This window comes from Diplotaxodon limnothrissa, linkage group LG11, assembly GCF_057381915.1.
Source record: "Diplotaxodon limnothrissa isolate DT_005_m linkage group LG11, D_limnothrissa_male_GT1.1, whole genome shotgun sequence".
In the NCBI taxonomy this organism is placed as follows: Eukaryota; Metazoa; Chordata; class Actinopteri; order Cichliformes; family Cichlidae; genus Diplotaxodon; species Diplotaxodon limnothrissa.
The window spans coordinates 23,854,074-23,876,373 of record NC_140606.1 but is presented as its reverse complement, the minus strand read 5'-3'; the positions used below and the strand labels follow the sequence as shown (position 1 = coordinate 23,876,373).

The window sequence follows — 22,300 nt, the reverse complement described above, 5'->3', positions numbered from 1 at the left end:
TAGATATATTGCAAGTAAAGTAAATGACTGATTGGGACTCCTCTGTTTTTATTGAATCAATTTGTGCAATGATTATCATTATACTTCTTTATAGGTTTTTGTAGTTAATTCAGGTGTAAACTACTACACCAACCTTAACACATTTTTTAGCATATTGTTTTGGTTTTTAATTTTTCTTTTGTTTACTTTGTCTTATTTGGATGCAATTTTCCAAACTTCAGATGGAAGAAATTGTCATTGTAAGAAATTAATGACTGAAATTACCAATCGGAAGGTTGGAGTATGGTGTATGTATTGCCAGACTTAAGTTGGTCAAATTACATGGATATGTTAATTATCTGAGATGCTGTTTCACATTTATTAGTCAGCTACCTAGTAGATGTGAAATTGCCACACTATGTATTACATTAATACACCACAAAGGCTCAGATGTGATTAAATGGACTTCTTGCATACTTGCAGCCAACCAAGGATAAAGAAAGATATTCAGAAACAGCAGATGGCTACCAGCCATCATTTAATGACCTTGTTTTAGTTGCAGAGACACTGGGGGAAAACCCCAATTTAATGTATGCACCTGAGAGTTTAATGAATTTCCACAGAAACACCTACAGACAACCAGTTCCTCGCAGGATGTTTACTAGTCATGTTACAAGACAACTGTTCAGGCTCATAAGAATAACTGAAGAGACAAATGAAGGCTCAAGACAATATTTGTAATCTGAACCAAGGGACCAAGTACCTTAATAGCTGCCAGTTACTGGCAGAACAAACAATATAGGAATATAGAAATTGAAAAGAAAATACAGAATACCTTTGTGGAGCAGTGGCTCCAATCCTATCACTTTTGACCCCTCAAAGTCATAAACCTGCTTGCAAACCGCTATTTGTAATGTCTTTGTGTGGGCATGAGCTGTGCAGACTACCTCGCCTCCTCAACCTTCAAGCCGGTGGAACCACTTTACCAGTGTACGGGTTTCGAGGTAGAGAAATCAATAATTTAGATTTGTTCATTTCTTCTCTCACTTTTGAATAATTGTGACTGTGACACAATTACATCTTTAGCACCCATTAGACAAATTAGAGAAAAGAACAAACAACTTGTCATATTACAGCCTCTGCCCCAGCTGAACTGAGGTTAGCCATGACCTCATAAGTCCATTAGCGTAATATGCTGTGGAGCTGGCATCTCACTAAAGAGAGAATTACCATATTTCTCTTATAAATACAGAATATAGATTTTTCTATTAAAAGTCCACAGCTTCACTAGCAGCTTTGAGTACTTTGTAAGGCATATTTTGAGCTCAGTGTTACAAGTGACATTGAGCAAACTTAAATTTTAACCTAATGGTGAAGCTATATCAAGATCGGAAAGGTTATTGGGCTTTACAGTGAAAAGTTCGGTCTCATTAAATGATAATCAATACAACAGGAGTCGAGCGCATGACCTGCTGATGGCAAAAAAGCAAAAAGTGTAAAAATATCTGTTACAGAAAAAAATGAAACACTAAACTGACCTATTTCCCCATTTTATTTCACAGAGCCAACACAAAATAAAATACTAGCATCTTATAGTTCTAAAAGATTCATCTTCACAAAAAATGTGCAAAAATACTTTTCATACCAGCGTGTTTTATGATTTTTGTGCCTTACAGTAATGCCACCACCGATCCAACCTGCTCACAGTTATTTATTGCTTTTACAGTCACGTGAGTTCACATAGATAGGCACCACATGTCCACAGTTTAACCGCAACACTTTTTCTTGTCCTTAGTTGCTGTTCTTGGCTGAGGCATGTTGGCTCGCTGTAACTGTAGCGCCTGTGGGACAGTGCACTTGACTCCATCCCAGCCCTCTTGCAGCTCTATCTCTCCACTCAATAGTCCCTGGTAGATTCGTCGAGTGAGGAGCTCGAAGCACTCCTTTACATGTTGCCCAGACTTTGCAGATGCCTCCACGTAGGGCGTTCCTAGCTGCTGGGCCAGCTTCTCTGCCTCTTCTCGGCTCACCGCCCTTTCCCTGTGAGCATCTCGATCATTCTTTTGACCCACCAGGACGAACAGAACCTTATGTGGCTGTACTCGCTCGCACACCTCAGCATGCCAGTCTTTAATATGGTCAAAGGAGGCTCGATGGGTGATGTCAAACACTAGCATGCCTCCAACTGAGTTGCGGTAATAGGAGCGGGTCACTGATCTGAGGAAAGAAGTGAGACAAAGGGGTAAAAAATCTTGAGAGATAGAAAAACCCACACTGGCAAACAGAATCAACATTTATGTCCTGTTCTAATGAGCAGTTAACAGCTGCTGTGTATAACTTCAGCTCTTTTGGACAAGCATTCATACAAACAGTTCCCCCTGATTTATTGAACCAAAGGTCATCTAAACTGTCAGGTGGTGAAAACTTCATCTAAACAGGTATTTCTGAAAACAGGACAAGCCTTTGGTTCACTTAATGGGATTATAGATCCCATCCAGAGTGAAGTTAAATGCAAACAGGCGTAGTTTGCAATTTGTTTCAGTTCATTCAGCTGGAGAACTGGAAAATAAAGGATTTGGAGACAGAATGAAGCATGCTTCTCCTAGTTCTTTCATTAAATACGCTGAGCCTGGAAAATATTACATTTAAAAGAGCTCAATCTTCCATTTAGAAGTATTGCACAAACTGCACTTCTGTACACAGTACACACCTATCTTGTGGCACTGACAGGGTGGATACACAATCATAGCTGAAAGTAAACAAAGCAAAACAACTTCATTGTGAACGGAATAGGCCCTAGTTCAGTTGTCGCACACAACTAAAGTGTCTCTAATTTTCATTTTTTGAACAGGGTCCTTGTAATGTGGCCTAATGCATTAAAAACGACATAAATGTTACCTGGATTCCAACATAAAGCTCATATCATTGTAGACTGCATATATCTTATTCAAAGATCATCCATACCTGAACCTTTCCTGTCCTGCTGTGTCCCAGAACTGCAGCTTTACACGGATCCCCGGTTCCACCTCCAGGAAGTGAACGTAGAAGTCAACACCTACTGTCTCGTTGATGGACTCCATAAACAAGTCCTCTGTGTAGCGTTTCAGTAGGGAGGACTTTCCCACAGCTGAATCGCCCAGCATGATGATCCTGAACTGGTACTGCCACAAAGTCAGGTCCATTGTTGCTGGCAGTTACAAGAGATTAAGACAGGAATGACAGCTTTTGGAGATATGAAGGTGTGCACAAGCGCTGGGAAAGAGAAAAACAGATTGTCATAAAGATTAGAAAAGGTTAAAAGCAAATATAGTGAGAGATTACTGAGACTGAAGAGAAAGAAAGAGACATAACTTCATGGAGACTATCTACCACACAAACTCAACACCAGTTGCTTTCTTACCTCTGACAATCCAAATGTTGAGAAACAGGCATTAAGCCACTCCTTATTAATCTCACTACCAATGCAGCAGCAGTGTTCACAGCCATCCCAAGCTTCTTTCCTTTTGTGACTGCAGTACAGCTCTCATTCTCATGGTGGCTCTTCAAATCCTCTACGAGGGCAGGTATGTAGAAAAATCTTCCCCACAAAGTGGATCCATTTGAGCTGCTGATCTTAACTAGTACAGTAAGCTTGTACACAAGTGTGGCTTTGCAGGGGCGTGTACTTCTAAAGGTTGCTTGTTGATACTTGACTAAAGGAGGGGCACAAGGACAAAGGGAGGGCCAGATGTGGGAAAGGGGGAAGTTTAAGGAAGTAGTGGCTGCATAAAAAAAACTTATCAGGGGAAACTGTGCAGTTTCCTGTAGTTGAGAGCCAGTAGGGACGTCATCATCACCAAACATACAAAATGAGGGTGACTGTTGGCAACTCTAACAGTTGCCACACTATTTGCAACAGTTTTTATCACTTTATGATCTCATATGTGCAGCGAAGATCTGAAAAGGGAAGTTGATAACCATGTCGGTTTTTATCCTCTGGGAAAGCCAAACTGGTCTCACAGCTATATGTAAAGTGACTGTGACCTCTTAACATTATGCAGTGATGGAACGGGTTCAAGTTACATGAAGGGACCATGGAGAGCAACAAGCTTCCTCTCCACTGTCCTGGTTAGTAGGATAAAAAGTCCATCCTTAGGCAGTTGTGACACCAGCATATTTATGAAAAGTCATTCACAGATACTTACAGCTTGTAGGTGTAGTATTCTCCAGGACCTCCCCCCCCCCCCCAAAAAAAATACAAATAAACAGATGTGCTGCATAACACATGCATCTAAATTTAATAAATAAAAGGCATTTCAGTACATTTGGGTCACACAATGGTAACAAAATGGGATCTCATGTTACTTAGTAGACTGAAAGTGCAAGAGGGACATTTGATAGTTATAACCTACTAGATGCTTTTACTGATGCTTCAAGATCCATTTGAGATCGTAGTTTTAGTTTTATTCTGTTGTTGTCGCAAAGGTTGCTTAAATTTCCCCAGCTGTCAGATGATTGTGCATCAGCATATTTCAATTTAAACAGTTCTTAGTCAGAAATAGCAGTAAAGGGCAATCATGTTTCCTGGTCATAGGCAAAAGTTGTGCAACATGAACTGGTCAGTTCAGTTTTAGGGCTTCACAAACTAATGGCGTTCCAAAGTGAGCGAGTCTTCAAATGACAGCTTACGTGCAGAAATTAAAAGCCTGCATCCATGTGATTGATTCATGCCTAAATCTTTAACATTATCAGAGCAGAATATTTCACATTTTCACCCAAGAGTCACAGCTTCATGTCCAAACAGATCTGGATGTAATACAGAGAAAGATTGCTTAAAACCAAACCAGTATTAAACTATGGGGGAAATACAGATGAAAAAACTGACAATTACAACAATTTAAAAAGGTAAATATATCAGTAATTCCCAATATATATATAATCCCACCTAACCCTTTCTCAATTCCAAAAACAGAGAAAGTCTCTGAAAAATATTTCTCTGAAAAACTCCAAAATACACATCTTCTCATTATTTTACCAGAACATCATTATGATAACGGCAGTACACTTTATACCGATGGGCTGATGTCTTCCCTTTAATCATGTACCTTAGTGTATTCTTTTTTAACAAGTTCCATTACAGCAACAATTTTTTAAGTTCCCTCATAAAACCTTTATTAATACTTGATTTTTGCAGCAACTTTAAAACACTAAAATAAACAGAATTCACTACCTTTAATATTTTGCTGTAGGCAAAATATTTGAAGAACATAAATTATAAATTGTTATGACAATAAAGTATTAACAATTCAAAAATACAGAGTAATACAAAGATTGTTTGTGCAGAGTCAGTCAGGGTATTTCCTGGGTGATCTCCATGAGCGGCACATACACAAAAATTACTTCTACAAAGGCAGAAACTTCAGCTCACGCATGTCCATGTCGGGAGAGCTGCTACCACTGTGATCACTGTAGGTGTCCCTGAAATGAAAGGTAAATTCATAAGATTATTACATCAGCAAGACATTATAGGGGCAATTTTTTCTGTAACTGCGGGAATTGTTGTGACATAGCATCAGTTTTAAATGCAGATATAATATGTGTGGGCAAAATGCTTAATGACTGATGTTAAATATTGATCAAGTTGTAGGTTCTTTGTAAGAGGTTTTTTCACATGTTTACCACTCAGATTACTTATTAAAAGTGTCATCAAAGCATAAATGTCAGCTAAATATGATAAAAAATGAGAGAAAGGTGAAATAACATTCAACTGTTTGGAGGTTGGAGAAACACCGTGATGGAATAAGCGAACTGGGAAGTTATAGCTGCAGTTACAGCTAAACTTCAAAACTGTTGGACTGTCACCATTGCAGTTTCATTTCCTTTAAATAACTTTTGGATTGGCAAGTGATTGATGTGCTGGTGTTTACCGTGGAGAAAGGCGACAGCCCTTGGCCAGGTAGCTCTGGAGTTTTCCTGCAGAGGCCAGCAGGAGACCAAAGTATGGAGGAGAAGGTTTGATAGGTCTGGAGGTGAACTCTGGATGATACTGCACTCCAACAAAGTAACAGTGGTCTGAAACCAAAAAATTGCATATTACTGCACGTTTCTGCTCCCTCAGGCTTCATTTAAACAACAAAGATTAAATGTTTGATATCATAACGAAGGACAGTTTGGGGTTAAACATGATTTCTCTACATCGTGTTCAAGAATTGTATGTATTAGAAGAAGCCGGTGGGTGCTGGATTTCAAACACACTTTCCCCATACCCTCTAATTCAATGACTTCCATCCGCTCTCCTTCCACATCCTGACCAACAAACTGAAGTCCTTTTTGTTCAAAGTGATGCTTCAGCTCTGGATTCACCTGAAATAAGATAAGATTCTGTGATCCAAGGTTTTATTTTTTGTTTTGTTCTTGCAGTACTTCTAGAAGAAAAGCCATGGGCCCAACAAAACAAAATAATGTTCAAATCAAATCTCAAAGTTAGATAAGATACTGCACACAATACTTTTGCTTAATAAATTTTGTAATTACAAAATAATTTCCACACTTTTCGCTGTATAATAAAAAAAAATTTAACCCTTGTTTGGATCACTACCTCAAATCTGTGTCTGTGCCGTTCGTCAACATATTCCACATCTCCATATAGCTTTCCTGGAAGAATAAAAAATATTTTATCAACAGTAATTAGGTAGAAGAAGTCCAGGTATCATTTGATCCAGGGAGATACATACTCAGCACACTGGTGCTGGATGAGAAAATGGTCCGCCTCTTTCCCAACCTCATAGTCCCACCCATCTGGCCTGGGTTGTGTTCTGGCATGTCAATTACCTGTAGGGATCAAATCAAGATTATATAACTAATAATGGATGGTAAACATGCATGGTAAAAAAACAAAACAAAGAAGATAACATACCACAGGGTGTTTGGATTCTGGATTAAATTCTGTGGAGTTGGCATCTGAAAAACACAAGATGAACTGATCTGAGCACAAATCAGCTTTCCAATAGGTGGAAGCCTTAATCATCATTAAATTAGAAACCACTGGAAGCAAATGTTTCTTAGCAGAACTAAACAATCACATACCTTCCCATCCAAGAACACTGCGGGCAAATTCACACACTGCCAGCTGCATGCCCAAACAAACGCCTGCAAAGAACAAGGCCAGTGGAATTCTAAATATTAAACAACATCTTTTTACATAATATATAAATCACTGACTACATGTAATGAATTTGGATATTAAATGCTACCTCATATGATTAATTGTCAGTAAAGAAAGGTGTGCAGTAAATACAGATTACCCTTTCAATATGCACCAGAGAGAATTTCAGCAGCCAAAACAAATACAAGACCTTGAAACAAAACCCCAGTAGGGGGTTTGTCTTTTCATTGGTGTAAGCGGTATTTGAAAAATTCATATCATACATAAAATATATGAACAGCATCCCAGCACATCCTCTACACCACCCAGCACTAAGGTGTGTAGGACAGAGTCTCTGCTTAGACTGAGTCTATATCTATAATCAACTCAATGTGTTTCCCCCTATTTGTCTTTCAATAACTGCTCAAACTACGTCCAACTGCAATATAATATGATACACAACATACAGCATAGCCTGACATCTCCCTTACCCAGGAATGGCTTATTCTGTTTCCGTGCCCAAGAAATAGCCTCCATCTTGCCTTCTGTCCCTCTTGCACCAAAACCTCCTGGCACCAAGACACCACTGTGGAAAAGAAAGAAAAGACCATCAATGCTCAATTCACTGAGATTTCACAGACACATGTAGAACCACTTAAATCTATTTAAACCTTGTGTCACTCTCTCTGGAAAACTTAAAAAAGCAAAATGCCAGGCTGGTATTGTACAGCCAATGTAAGATAATTCAGTATCGTATGGTTAGTGAACTAAGTAACATAATTAGAAAAGCTTTCGTTTGTGATAGTATCTGATTAAGACACACTAGTGACATTTTTCTTCAAAAAGATGAAGAAGAAAGAAGAAAAACAACAACAACACTATCCTAAATTGTGTTTCCTTTATCAAAACAACCCCCTGCGGTAATACAATAATCTTTTTCGCTGTCCCCAACTTGTAGCATAACCTGTTACTGCTTCTTTTGAAACAGCCACAGACAAGCAGGACTTTTCTTTTAACCCATTTGCAATATTGCTACTACCATAGCTGCACGAACTATAATACTCTATATATATATAATAGAGTGTACATTTTAATATCAACAGCTGCTGATTATCCAAGATTATCCACACTTATTAGCGTGTTTTCGCCTTGTTTTGTCTACTCACTGAGCACTGCAGAGTTTCTGCCAGGCCTCGTGATATTTCACTGGATCATCTTGCAGGGTTGTAGTCTCCAAATCTGCAGAGTCTATGTACTGCAATAACAACAAACAGTGTAATCTGGATAGAGATCAGTCAACAACAGGCTGTACAAATACAGGAATATGTGAGGTTTTATTTAAGTATAGCAAGTTTATCTAAAAACAGTCCAAACTGAAAACAGCGATGCAAAATTCAGAAATTAGAAGAGAGTTGTCTCCTTACCTTGACCTCTAGTTTGTGATTAATGGCAAGGGCTGAGTGCTCTAGGGCCTTAATAACAGATGTGTAGGAGTCAGCTAACTTTGTATATTTTCCCACCAGGGCTATGGAAACATGCTCCAAGAGACGGTCGGATCTGAAAAGAGAGGGAGATGATTTATAGTACAGAATCTGGTGCATTCTTTGAATGATTACTTCCTCAGCTACCCGTTTTACCCGATCCCCTCAACGCTCAGTATGTTGTACTCACTAGGGAAAGAATAAATAAATAAATAAAATAATAAATCGTGGATATTCAAGGCTTCGAAATACACAGTCCAAAACACATAGCAGCCAAGTCCACCTTTTTGTACCTTAAATGAATGTATCTAGTTTTCTCTGTTCAAGACAAAATTCAAAATAGTTAAAGGCTGAGATACTCTTTCCTACCGGTCAGCCATCTCCTTCCACTTTGTTAACATCTTTCTGGGTCTCATCTCAATGGGCAAGTTCAACCGCTCGCACAAGTACCTCACAACACCCTGATCCTCCAGCAGCAGAGGAACTCTATAAATTGAGGAGACATCGTGGACACAGATCACCTGAAAGGAATTAGAAGACGTGTTATTTGTTGTCATCTGCTACCTTTTTTTTTAAAAACCATTTTAATACACTGACCTGTCACTTTATTAGGTATGCCTTAGCTATCAAAAGGACCACAGTGTCTCTTGGTATAAAATGTTACAAATCCCCCACATCTTTGCAACATCACCGCTGGTCTGAATTGTTGATACAAAGTAGGATGGATCCACGCTTTCAATTTCTCTACACCACATTCTGACCCCTTCTGAATACCCTGGTTGTAACGAGTGGTTATTTGAGGTACAGCTGCCTTCCTATCAGCTCAAAGCAGTCTGTCTATTCTTCTCCGAACTCTGGAATTAACCTGGAGATGAAAAATCCCAGTAGATCAGCTTTCAAAGTCACATCAACTTTCTTTCCCATTCTGATGCTTGGCTCAAACAAGCACCTGAGCAGGTGTACCTAACAAAGTGGCTGATGAGAGGATATGCTTTCCACATCTGAGGTCAGCATCTATCTAAATCTAATGATATCATAGCAACAAAAAGTAATTACTTAATAATAATAAATTATTATATAATGTTATATCTATTTATAAAATATGACAACATTATCTGAAAGAGTAGATGTGAGTAGTGATGAGAACTGCACTAGCTCATAACTAACATAAGTAGCCTACCCTACCTACAGTTTTACAGGAAATCACCTGTGTGGGCTCCACATGACAAAACATGGAGATCTTTTCCTTGACAGATGTTTCTAGAGGAGTTGTGCAGCGACAAACAATCTGCCAAAAGAAGGACATATATATCAGGATAATGTATACAAACAAAATAATGCCAGAGCGCACACTTGAGTGTTTACGATTTAATACACTCCAAATTTTATTTGATTGTGTACATAATGAAATTAACATGTGATTCAAAAGGATGGCTTTATCAGAAGAATGAGGACAAGATCTGAGAGGTACACTCTTAAGCGAGTTTAAACCAGCTTCTTTGTGCTAACTGACTTGAGAAAACCTAAAACCGGGCATTTCACATCTCATATGACTCTTCGTCCTCACAAAATGATCCCTGTGAGTTCCCCCCAATCCAGTGACAGACATTATTAGATGATACTGATATAATAGTGGTAAAAAAAAAATCTGCCAAATCAATCCTACAGAAAACAGTTCATCTATTGATTTAGCACGCAGTTGTAAAATTAATTCAAGTTAGCCATTTTAATGCTTAGTGCATTTGATATCCATTTGACTTGCAGATATAAGAATCAGTTTAATCTGACTACCCACCAAATCTGCAGACAATCCCAGCCCTCTGAGTTCTCGGACGCTGTTCTGGGTTGGTTTGGTTTTCTGCTCCCCTGTGGTATTGGGCTTTAGAGAAAAGATACAGCCACACAAAACAAAGCATAAATGGCCGTGCAATATAAGTCCAAAGTGATTATCCCCCCCTGTTCAATACCACGTTCCTTCAATTACCAAAAGAATGAATTTAAGACTAATGAAACAAAAATATTTCAAATTACTCATTAGATCTGGTGATCTTACAGGTAATCAATTTTTCTACAATATCTGCTAACACTACTTGGTTGTGCATGGTCACTAGCAAACCATACCTGTGGTATCAAGCTGACATGGATGTTGCAGAAGTTCTCCCTTTTCACCTTAAACTGGAACTGTCTGAAAGCTTCAATAAAAGGCATGCTCTCGATGTCCCCCACTGTGCCTCCTAGCTGTGGACACAAAACACCAACTTAAAGCACAGAATTACATGCAAGAATACACAGGCTGAGCCTCAGCACTTTGGAAAGACTTGGGAAATACAGCACACTGTCAGCAGTACCAAGCCCATAATACTGTCAGCGCTGGTTTGAAGTATGCTGTATAGAAAGAACTGCTAGAGGCAGGATAATAATTTAACTTGGTTTATGAGAACTTGACTCTTTTAAGCTGCAAATATATTAAAGACGAAATAATTCTGCAGCACATACTGTAAAATAAACACTTGATTTATAACACAATGATTTAACACTGTTTTTTAAAAATACATAAAACATTTATTTCCCAAGGCTAGAAACAGCGCCAGTGTTTTTACAACCTTTCAACAGCAAATCATTTTTTAAATCCCTCTATTTACCAGTTTTTACTGTTTTTTTTTTTTTTTTTGGTGCATCACAGTGACACTCATTTGTTCGGGTTCAGCTATTTCTCAGACCTGCTGCTGAATGGTGCCAATATTTGCTATCGCTTCAGGCAACAAGCTTTTTTTTTTTTTTTTTTTTTTCAATCCTTTTGGAAAATGTCATCTACTTCTCAAAATCACTAGAAAAACAGAATTGCACAAATGATTAAAGCGGTGGTACTCAGACTGTGAGGTGTGGAGCTACCGCAAGTGGGGCATGGACGACCAGTTGAAAAATGTTAAATGAAACTAAGTTGAATGAAAATTATCCATTTTTATGTGAAAAATACATTTGTTGTAGATATTATAATTACTTTATTTCAGAAAAATTCAACAAGTATTCCACTTCTGAAGTGGAGCATTATTTTTTTAAAAGTCTGAGAACTACTAGACTAAAGAATGACCCATGGTAATGTAAATAAGATACTTCCCACTGCAGCATATTTATTTACACTACAGGTCACCTTGGCCAACAACATAAATCCCAGCTTACCTCTATGACACAAACTTGAGGCTCCACACCGTCCTCATCCACTGAAATGGTTGCCTGCTTCATTACCCATTCCTGAATAGCATCTGTGATGTGTGGCACCACTGACAAAGAAAAGAAACATTTTAGCTATAGTTATCTGTGCATTTGCATTGTATAACTCAACCCTGAGAAATGCATGCACACATGTCAAATCCGCTTTCCTAAGGCCCGTTTTGGCAATAAAAGCAGTTATGTAAACAGTAATATCCAACCTTGTACAGTCTTGCCCAGGTAGTCTCCTTTTCTCTCCTTGTTGATTACTGATTGATAGATCTTTCCAGTTGTGATGTTGTTATCTCTGATAAGGCGGATGTCCAGGAAACGCTCATAGTTACCCAAATCTAGATCCACTTCCCCACCATCATCGAGAACAAACACTTCACCTGGAAAAGACAAACAGTACATCAGTGTTTTCACACAGTTTGTTTCATAGTAGCTTTTCACCTGGTAAAAATCCTTCCTGAGCCCCACTTGAGCCCCGCTTACTAACATAACAAATAAATATATACTTGACACTTTATTACGTACACCTTGCTCATACTGTGTCGGAACCCCCTTTGCCTTCAGGACTGCCGTAATTCTTAGTGGCACAGATTCATCAATGTGTTGGAAACAGTCCAGAGGTTTTGGTCCATGCTGACATAAAAGTATGACTTACTTTGGTGCAGATTTGTTGACTGCACGTCCAAGATGCAACTTCCCTATTCCACCAAATCCCAAAGGTTCTCTATTGGAATGAGATCTGTGATTTTGGCACAGTGAACTAATGTTGTGTTCCATTTGCCTCCAAAGTCAGAGCTATGAATGATGCCATTCCTAAATTTAGTTTGTTCAACAAAAACTTGGAAAAGCAAGCAATGCCATTAATGCATCACTAGCAGTACAACCCAATGCTTGCTTTTGCTTAAAAATGCTGCTGCAAGACATTCACAACTGTCGGTGGTCTGTATATGAGGTGTTTGTGGTTACAAACACACGAATATGCAGGATATCTTCTCTTTTTTGGGACCACTGTATAAAAAAATCTCAAGAGATCAACAGTTTTTGAAATCCCAACCCAGATGGCAAAAACAACCATGTCATGTACAAAGTCACTTAATCTACCTTTCCTTCACATTCAGCTGCTTAGTTTGAACTTCTTCAGCTCATCTTGACCCTATCTAAATGCCTAAATGCACTCAGTTGCTGCCATGTGATTGGTTGATTTTACACTTCCATTGGCAATCAGTTAAACAGGTGCACCTCAAAAAATGGTCAGGGACTGTACACTGCATGGAAACAACCTGTGCCCACACCACTCTACCTTAAAGGCTCTAACACTCCCACAGCGCTTCTTGTCAAATGTTAACCACAGAACTCCATCAAACAATTGAATCAAACTGCTGATGGCAATTGACTGAGGACAAGGACATTGTTAGAAGCAGTAAATTATAAATTACTTACCGTGCTCATAGGGTGAAAAGGTTCCAGCATCAATATTGATATATGGGTCGATTTTGATGGCTGTGACATGAAGACCGCAGGACTTAAGGATTGTTCCCACACTGCTGGCAATGATGCCCTTACCAATACCAGATATAACGCCACCAGTAACCAGGATGTACTTCATAGTGGCATCTAAGACTAAACACAGAAAACAGGAATCCAGTAAATGACTTACAAATGTACTTTACATTTCTAGGACAAGTTCTTAGCAATACTGGCATTTACAAGCTTTATTTACTCAAGTAGACAAATAGTATTAAAAGTCCCAAGGGTCCTTCTGCAAGTGGAAAAAAAGACATTTTATTTTATAATTTTCTAGTGTTTTTGGGGAAAATAAATAAACACATGTCCCGCTATCCAGCGAGATATTTTAGTTGCTGTATGCTATGCTTGACACGACCCTGTCACCAATACTCCAGAACTTAAATAAGTAGAATTGAATAATGTTGTTTAATACATTTTTGGCCTTCTTTTAAGGTAAGGATAATCAAACTCATACTGAGCATTTAATTTCAGATAAGACTTAATTTACATGGCTGAATCAATACATTATTTTTATTTGTAGATGACGACATAAACATAACAGGGTATCAAACCAGTGCTAGTATTTGTGTTTCCTCAGAAAAAGACCCAAGCTGTGGAATGTATTGGACTATAAAAGTCGAAAATGTAGTTATAAAAATAAAGGAAGTAAACAGAATTGAAAGGAATTTCTTTCTTGGTAATATGTAACAGGCTTCCATCTGTCAGAATGACCGACTTGATCACCCAGTCAAGTCAAACAAGATCGGAAGAAAACAAAACATCTCAAACAGGTTTCAAGGGCTGCACATAAGTTGTGGGACTTACCACCCTTACTGTCCTTTAAATATATTGACGTTAAGTAAATGGGTTTAACAGTTAAAAGACATTTCTGTAGCAACAAAAAACAACAACTTATTTTAATTGTTATATTTGTTAAATAATATGTTATATTTATTAATTTAGTTATCTAGAAGTTAGGACAAGAGAAAGATCATTTTGTTTGTGCGTATGTGTGTGTGTTCGTTGGGGGCGGGGTCAGATTCAAGGAAAACCCTGCACAGAATGACTCCTAAACTGTCTATTTTAACAAGGTACTTGCCCTGCACCAACATTTAAATGGAGAATTTCACTATGTGCTCAGTAAATTTATAGCTATAACACTTAACAGCACAGCCTGTCTGTTTCATGGTTTGATTAAACTGACAGCATGATGGTGTTTTTCCTTATAGAGGTGTGGCTAACCCTTTGTTTACATCCATTTGTTTACATTGTTCGGACCTATGCATTACAGTGAGACTGTACGAACACAAGTGGGTAAATCCAAATTGTAAAACCTAAGAATGTGTTAACATGTGATCGAATTACACCGGTGTGAAACACGCAGTGAATCATTAACTTTTGTTATTGTTTTTATTGACAATGTATGAAGTTAAATTGGCGGGAAAAAAGAGCGCAAGAGTAACTTCTCCAGAGGGGCTCCTGAGAGCTTTCACGGGTTACTGAGTTTAGCCGCAGGTAATTTGTCGTTAAAGGATTGCTACATACATATTTCACAGAGGAAAACTGGTCGGTTGATTAGTTTTCACCTGTCGTAACCCAGCTAACATTATCCATACTGTCTTGTGTGAAGTCCTGGCTTACGGATTTTACTTACAGAGACAAAAAAAATGATTCATTCATTAGCATCCAACAAGAAAAATGTCATATTTATCGTGTTATTATATCAGTTAACTGGTTATAACCAATTTTGGGACATCAATAACCAAGTTAGCGGCATTTTCTTCACCTATTAAACGACTTTCCGAGATACAGCGTCAATAAAAAAAATCCATACAAACTCACCAAACGGCTATAGCAAAGTGTCCAGAAATACCTTGATGTAGTGTTTATCTAACGAATTTCTTTCTGTTCGTAAAGAAAGCCCACGTTGTTGCAGTACAGCAAACACGTGTACGACAGGCTGCGCTGACTGGTTGAGCCACTTCTCCAACAGACAGTTTGCGTCCTTCCGTTTCGTAATGTAAGTAAATTTTCCTTTCTTTTGTTTGCTCAGGCAAACCTTGGGCGCCGCTCACACAGGATTAACCAATGGGAGAGCTGAACTGCGGAGAAACTCTGCCTTACAGATTAAACTACGGTCGAATTTTTATGCCCGAGTCTACACACTGGGGCGAATGTAAAGCATTTCAAGGTCAGTGCAGCTTTTTTGAAACTAGAAATTAAAAATCATCAGGAAAATGATTTTGGATTATTAAAGCCTTCTTAATCTTTTTTTTCTTTGTATAAATTGACAGATTTTCTCCACTACTGTGATGAGATATTATCATGCTTAGTAGTGATTACTAATTAAAATAAAGCAAAATATATATATATAGCTATTATTCTAATTTGAAAGTCAAAATATGTGGAGAAGAACTTTATTCTAATTATCATATTTGTCCGACTCACCACTAGATGTCCTCAGTTTTCTATGTTGCATTATTCATCCCCTAAGCAGGCTAAAGCTTGACCTTTCACAAGTATAATAATACTATTAATAAATAATGATCTGGAAGGAAATAAGCCTTACATTTACTAACACAGAAATTCAATGTCCTCATGTATTATTGTTTGGCAAGTGTGGCACAATGAGACAAAGCACTAGTCCCACTTAAAACCCAGTTTACACCCTAACACAGCCTCGAAGATATTAAAGTTTTTTGTATTCACTGTTGTGCTGCTCCAGTTTTGCTGTGGGTAATGAGAGTGGTGATTCTAATTCATTTCTGTCCATGATCTAATTAAAGACCTCGTCCCTGCCACCTCATTTTCATAAGCTGTTCCCTTCAATTACATCTGACAAGTGAGCAGAGACACACATTAACCTCCTGCAGGAAGAACTACTGTGCTTTCCTCGTGTCTTTGAAACATTAAAATACAAGAGAGCCATTCAAAGCTAATTCCACCTCTCTCAATCTACCTATTTGCAAAACATATCTGAGGATAAGGCCGCACCCACCACCCCCACAGTCTGATGTAGACTTTCTTTGATGCAAATGACAAGAGAGTGCCATGCAATGTTGTATTTTGCAATGCTTAGTGGTCATGTGTATCACAACATCCAAAGTCACTCTCTATAAATGCAACACTATCAGTGTGTATACCTTTTTCAAACAGCGAGAGAAGCCAAAAGGAAGAAGCTTAAGTTAGAGCGAAACTTGTTGACCTAACTCCCAATAAAATAGACGTATTGAAACATATAGCACTGTTTTTGACACTCAAGGTTATTTGCGCACAGACAGATGAGATATGTTTATTTATGAGAACTGAACTTTAGGTGTAAAATAGGATAAGATTTTCATTGGGAGTGACCAGGATGGGAGAGGATTAGAAATAAGTATATCAGACGAACATGCTCAAACTAAGCAGCTTGGAGACAAACTTAGAGAGGCAAGACTGAGATGGTTTGGACGTGTGCAGAGGAGGGATGGTGGATATATTGGATAAAGGATGTTGAAAATGGAACTGGCAGGCAGGAAGAAAAAAGTAGGATCTCAAAGGAGGTTCATAGGTGTAGCGAAGGAGGACATGCAGAGGGTTGGTGTGACAGAGGAGGAGGCTATAGGGATAGGGTCAGTTGGAGACAGATTATCTGCTGTGGCAACCCCTAAAGGTAGCAACCAAAAGAAGAAGAAGAAGAAGAAGAAGTGATGTAGTTTATTTTAAACTTCATCGGGACAGCTGTTGTCTCCTATTATGTGGTTATGTTGTCTTGTTAGAGCATGAGGTTAGTAGCTATGGTTTGAATTACGCTAACAACAAACACAACAAAGGCAACTTATTGCCAAAACATTTTGTTGGCTAAATATATTCAGGTCTTAAGGAATCATTATGAAGGAAATGTTAGACTTCCTTAGGATCATTTATGCTAACTGTTGGACTATGATCTTGTAATGAGAATTTTACAATTTTCTGATGTTTAAAAACCAGATGATTAACCAGGCAGCTGGGAAAATTCAGCAGTTAAATCCAGGATGAAAGTATGTGTTAATTTCTGCCTTAATTGTATAATTATCTGTAATTGATTACATTAGTTATAAAAAGCACAATTATCTGATTCCATGAAATCATAAATAAAAGACTGCTTGCTTTTTTTGCTGAAGATTATTTGTGTTTCAATTAAGTGACTCAAAAAAATGACTAATATCATCATAATGAAAACAACCATTTCCCTGTTGTGCAAATAAAGTGAATTATCCACGAGAAAAGAATGATGAGAAATATTCCACCAAAGTCAAACATCAGTTTGTTTTGGCAGGTTTCCCCACCACTCCTCTCTGTAAACTGCATAGCAGCAGGGTCAGATGTCACAAGCTGCTCTACTCTCCCAGACCTCCAGTGGGCAAGAGAGGGCCAACTCCCAGCTCAAGCAGACACAGAAACAGTAGCCCACACCCCTCATGCCAAACACACATTATTTATGAATAAGAGTGGTGCCTTTCCCTGTCCTCTTGTAGTTTTGGAATTTTAAAGACAAATCGATTTAGGATGGGAACACAGATGGCTCTTAAGGCACAATGCAGTTCAAAACCACTCAGAGGAAGAGTGAGCTCTTGGGCAATTAGTGTCATTATGGCTGCTCATGTGCTTGGTGGGCTGGATAAACAGTGGCTGTGGCTTCTAGGGGTTAGGCATGTGGGTAGCATGGATAATAATGATCGGTGCTGTACTGCAGCAGAGCAGCGCATGCACAAAAACACACATAAACACACACAAAACAGCTTTAAATAGATACTGGTCAGAAAGCAAAGGTAAAGAGGAAAAAAGAATGTAAAGGAACTAGAAAAATCAAACCACTTATGATCATAAAACCAAACCAAAACCAAATGTATTCTATTTAAAACAACAATATAAAAACTAAGAAAAGCAGGCACTGTGTGCAGTTCAGATCCTGTTTACTCTTTAAAGAATCACGGGGGACTCAAATCTAGTCCAGAATACAGTGAATACAAAGCAATAAAAAGCAAAGTTTTGAATCATTAAAATGTATTTTTTATCACAGTTGTTGACTTCTAATTTCCTGTAAGTCAGCAATTCAGGTAACCACTGATAATGTTACAAATGTATTATTTATTTTTATATATACATATATCATATTTGTGTAATATTGTATTTTCGTGTGAACTGGTGTTGTTGTCAGTTTGAGATCTGAGAGGTTAGCACATATATGCGCACACACACACACACACACACACACACACACACACACACACACACACACACACACACACACACACACACACACACACACACACACACACACACAATCATCTACAGTTATAGTGACAACCACATGTGACAAAAAGGATGTGTGGTTGTAAACACACCGAAAGTGACCTGTAATTTCTCTGAGAAATGCAGCTCGTAGACCTTGAGGGGAAACTCACGCTGAGTTTGTTGTCATTATCTTAAACCTATTTAATACACATGTGTGCGGATGCATCTCTATGGGAGTGTAACACCTACCATTCTCTTTGCCAAAACCACAAGTTATTGAGAAAATAAATGTCAGTTAAAGGGCGTTGTCTGTGGCGTCTCTACTGGTCTCTCCTCCTGCTACTTGGAGCACATCTAATTTGATTATGAGCACCAGTGAGGAAAAGCATTGAGAGTGAGAGTTTATTGGATAACATGGGACCAACGATGACAATAGAGAGATGAGAGGGAGTGAAATGGAGAGAAAGAGAAATAGGAATTAAGTGATTTGTGAGAGAGAAAGGGAGAGAGACACTCCAACAGAGGGAACGAGAGACTCTTCCCATGGGGGGATGAGACTGGATCAGTGCCCGGTATGCCACTGCACTGTCGTCTGTGAGCTGCCTTTGTACATGTATGGAGACCAGCATATCTCATGATCCTCGGCTATTATCCCGACCCAACTCCTAGTATGGGGCCTAGTATTCTCTCCTGCCTATTGCTTCTCTTCCTGCTTACTTTCACCACCTGCCTCTCACCCTTTTTCCTTTTTTCTACTCTATCCTTCCTCTCTTCTCAATCCTTATGACCCCCTACTCCTCCTTATTACACTCTTCCTGTCCATCTCTTCACTCTCCTGGCCAATGCACAGCTAAAGCTGGGCCTCTGCCACCTGAAAACAGATGACAGTTTTGTGCTTTTCCCCCCCTGTTACTGCTACAGACCCCCCTCCAGGAGAGGTCCGTCTGCTTAAGACGAGAGGGGGAAATGAGGATTGATTAATTTAAAAAGCACACTCTCCTCTTTTTTCTTCTCTGAGCCCCCCTTTAGCAGAACATGCCTGCCCAACAGAGAGAGATTGAGAGCAAAATCATGGAGGCTCATTCATCAAGTTCTGTATCCCATTATAAATAATGTGTGTAAAGTGCAAACAAGCCTGGGAACTAAGGATTGTGGCCTTTGACCAGCACTGCTATTATGTATGTGCAGTTAAGACTTTTTCAGCGAGGGAACGGTGACAAGATCAATGTGTCAAAGCCAACATGATCCACGGGAGATTCTTGTCTTTAATTTTTCTGTCTTAATTTGAAATGATGTTCAGTATTTCGTATTTTAAGAAAGGGCAAATGTGTATACATCATTAACAATACACCATATAAATGACCAAACAATCATGAATTGTCATTATGTAACATATGTCATTATGTAACAACAATTCAGTTGTGTAACGTTTTTCTCAAAATACAAAATAATTGATTTTACTTTAATCTCTAACTGTCAAATGGAATTTTGCTTCCTAAAATAATCAATGTGGCAGTCAAATCACCAGTAACATTAAAAAAGTCAGTCTGATAACAGATCATACTCTAGAAGGAGATACGCCCTGATGCCTTGTGACCCTGCACATTAGCACTCCTAGACCACATGTCATGTCAAGTCAGATGCTAGACTGAACCGAACAAGCAGTCCTTTTATCACTAACTCAGTTATTCAGTTATTTCAACCTCTTCACGCACTGAAGACTGCTCGACTTGCTTACACCACTTAGCTGTGAATATCCGTCACAGTAAAGAGAGGTGCAACTCGCTGCTGATACTTCTGATGCTATCAAGTTCAAAGTTTGACACCATTTGCCATTTAAACATGACTTACCTGAGATATGTCCTTGCTAATTCCTATATTAATGAAACATCTTAATATTGTTGTTTTCAGAGGAAGGCATTTTCTAACTGACCAAAGCAAATTTTAAAGTTCTTTGTGTGACCAGTTTATGTCTTTCTGAAGCTACTCATTAGTGCAGCTTTCAGATTTGATGTACAAATATTTGTATGGTGTGTAACTCATAGGGTTAACACTTGAACACCTCTTTCAACATGTTTAGATTTTTTCAGAGTATTTCATAACCGTGCAACGCTCCCAATTCCACATACATTTTAGTTTGCCAACAATAACCCAGTATCAGTCAAATGTCTCTCTCTATTCCTGTCCCATACCTCATGTGGGCATGCCAGTGCCCACAAAGAAGCTACAGTGTTATACAATGAAGTGTTCTATTTCGGTGTCCTTATCAATAGAGGATCTGTCTCTGTCATTATCTAAGCCCCCTGCTTAGTCTGTGAGAAGTCTTCGTGAAGGAGTGCAAGGACAATGAACGACTTGATAGGAGGACATATCACTTTGGATCACATGTTTAAAAGAATGAAGGAACATGACCCAACCAGAACCAAAGTGGCTGGGTCTATGTGAATTATGACCTGTTTGATAACAAGTTTGGATTCAGCGCTGATGTGCACAGAGCAAAGGTTCATCAATTCTCACCGAGAGACTGTTTTAGATTTAATACTGTAGAAAAGACATGAGCCACATCTTGTTTCTTTATATTTTGGTTCCAAGGAATGAGACTTTCTTCTAATTTTTATAATGGTTTACAACAGTAGTTCTCTGGGCTTTCTTTCAGGATTTCTCTCTGGACATTGGCTGTTTTTTCAAAACATTCCTTTTTCAGATGAATGCTTTGTTTGTTTGTTTGTTTGTTAAGCAAGTTAACACTCACCATTTAATTTTTCAAGTATAAAAAGGCACCAAAACAAGGAATGAACCGGGGATGTGTCTACAGATACCAGAAAAATTTGAAAAGAACCAATTTGAAAAATTGATAGTAAGATTTTGTTACTATCAGCCTATCGGAAAAAGACATTTTCAATTTCAAGAAACAACAAATGCCAAAGATGACACAGTTTGCAAACTGATTCCCATACCTATTAGCTGGACACATGGTATAGCTTACCATGGTTTTCAGTGTGACATTGGAAATATGGGGAAACAGGACAAGTGGAGGACAAAGGAAGGAATGATGGGTCCAAACAGTTATCCACAAGTAATGTTCTTAAGAAATTGGGAAAAAAATCAAGAAAGATCTGACACAAGACTAGAACATTATTACAAATATGAATTATTGGGTTCAATTTGTTAACAACATGTATGAAGGAAGTAAAAAGAGAGGTACAACAATGAATGTCTTCAACCATCTGTAAAACACGGTGGAGGCTGTGTCATGGTTTGGGGCGGCATTTCAGACAGCTGATTTGTGGATTTTGTTAAACTGAATCATGAACACAGAAAAAATACTATCAGATTTTGAGCCACAAAACAATGATATCTGGAAAGTGTTTTCAACACAAAACACTCTACCAATGCTGTAAAAACATGCCCGGTTGGAAAAGAAACATACAATGGAACACTATCAGTCATGTACTGGCCTCTCTGATGTCTGAACCTTTACATTATTGAAGCAGTGTGGGATCATCCTGACAGAGAAAAGAATAAAAGACAGCCAACATATAAAGCAGAGCTTTGAACGTCCTTCAAGAAGCCCAGAGATCCATTTCTGAAGTCTACCTAAAGAAATGACAATAAAGCTTGACTAAGAGATCTAACGCTGTGCTGAAGAGCAAAGGTGACCATACCAAATATTGACTTTCAAACTCAAAGGTATTTCTGTACTGTATTTCTATATATTTTCCATTTTCCTAGC

At 38.4% G+C, this 22,300-nt stretch overlaps 2 protein-coding genes across 2 annotated transcripts; both read right to left on the bottom strand.

Moving 5' to 3' along the window:
* Window positions 1-1,745: 1,745 nt before the first annotated feature.
* Window positions 1,746-3,161, bottom strand: rab42b (RAB42, member RAS oncogene family). The gene is made up of 2 exons (XM_085365392.1): window positions 2,944-3,161; window positions 1,746-2,196 (listed from the first exon to the last, which is right to left on the bottom strand). The coding sequence occupies exons 1-2, from the start codon at window positions 3,159-3,161 to the stop codon at window positions 1,746-1,748; spliced, it is 669 nt and encodes a 222-aa protein (XP_085221518.1).
* Window positions 3,162-5,263: 2,102 nt separating this feature from the next.
* LOC146622772 (CTP synthase 1-like) lies at window positions 5,264-15,262 on the bottom strand. Its single transcript, XM_085365391.1, has 18 exons — window positions 15,154-15,262; window positions 13,246-13,425; window positions 12,015-12,185; window positions 11,764-11,864; window positions 10,705-10,821; window positions 10,379-10,462; window positions 9,791-9,871; window positions 8,953-9,104; window positions 8,527-8,659; window positions 8,269-8,357; window positions 7,594-7,688; window positions 7,045-7,107; window positions 6,875-6,918; window positions 6,693-6,789; window positions 6,557-6,612; window positions 6,225-6,321; window positions 5,886-6,030; window positions 5,264-5,436 (listed from the first exon to the last, which is right to left on the bottom strand). Exons 2-18 carry the CDS (start codon window positions 13,409-13,411, stop codon window positions 5,361-5,363), a joined length of 1,767 nt encoding a protein of 588 aa, XP_085221517.1. The 5' UTR covers window positions 13,412-13,425; window positions 15,154-15,262; the 3' UTR covers window positions 5,264-5,360.
* Window positions 15,263-22,300: the final 7,038 nt, after the last annotated feature.

What these genes read in the sequence shown, in the direction of transcription:
- rab42b (XM_085365392.1), bottom strand. Translation starts at nt 3,161, where the DNA reads ATGGACCTGACTTTGTGGCAGTACCAGTTCAGGATCATCATGCTGGGC. An exon ending in GCAGGACAGGAAAGGTTCAG is followed by an intron (nt 2,197 to 2,943) that starts GTATGGATGATC and finishes TTCTTTCCTCAG; the next exon opens with ATCAGTGACCCGCTCCTATT.
- LOC146622772 (XM_085365391.1), bottom strand. Translation starts at nt 13,411, where the DNA reads ATGAAGTACATCCTGGTTACTGGTGGCGTTATATCTGGTATTGGTAAG. An exon ending in ATCACAAACTAGAGGTCAAG is followed by an intron (nt 8,358 to 8,526) that starts GTAAGGAGACAA and finishes TTGTTATTGCAG; the next exon opens with TACATAGACTCTGCAGATTT. An exon ending in GGAAGTCATTGAATTAGAGG is followed by an intron (nt 6,031 to 6,224) that starts GTATGGGGAAAG and finishes TTTTGGTTTCAG; the next exon opens with ACCACTGTTACTTTGTTGGA.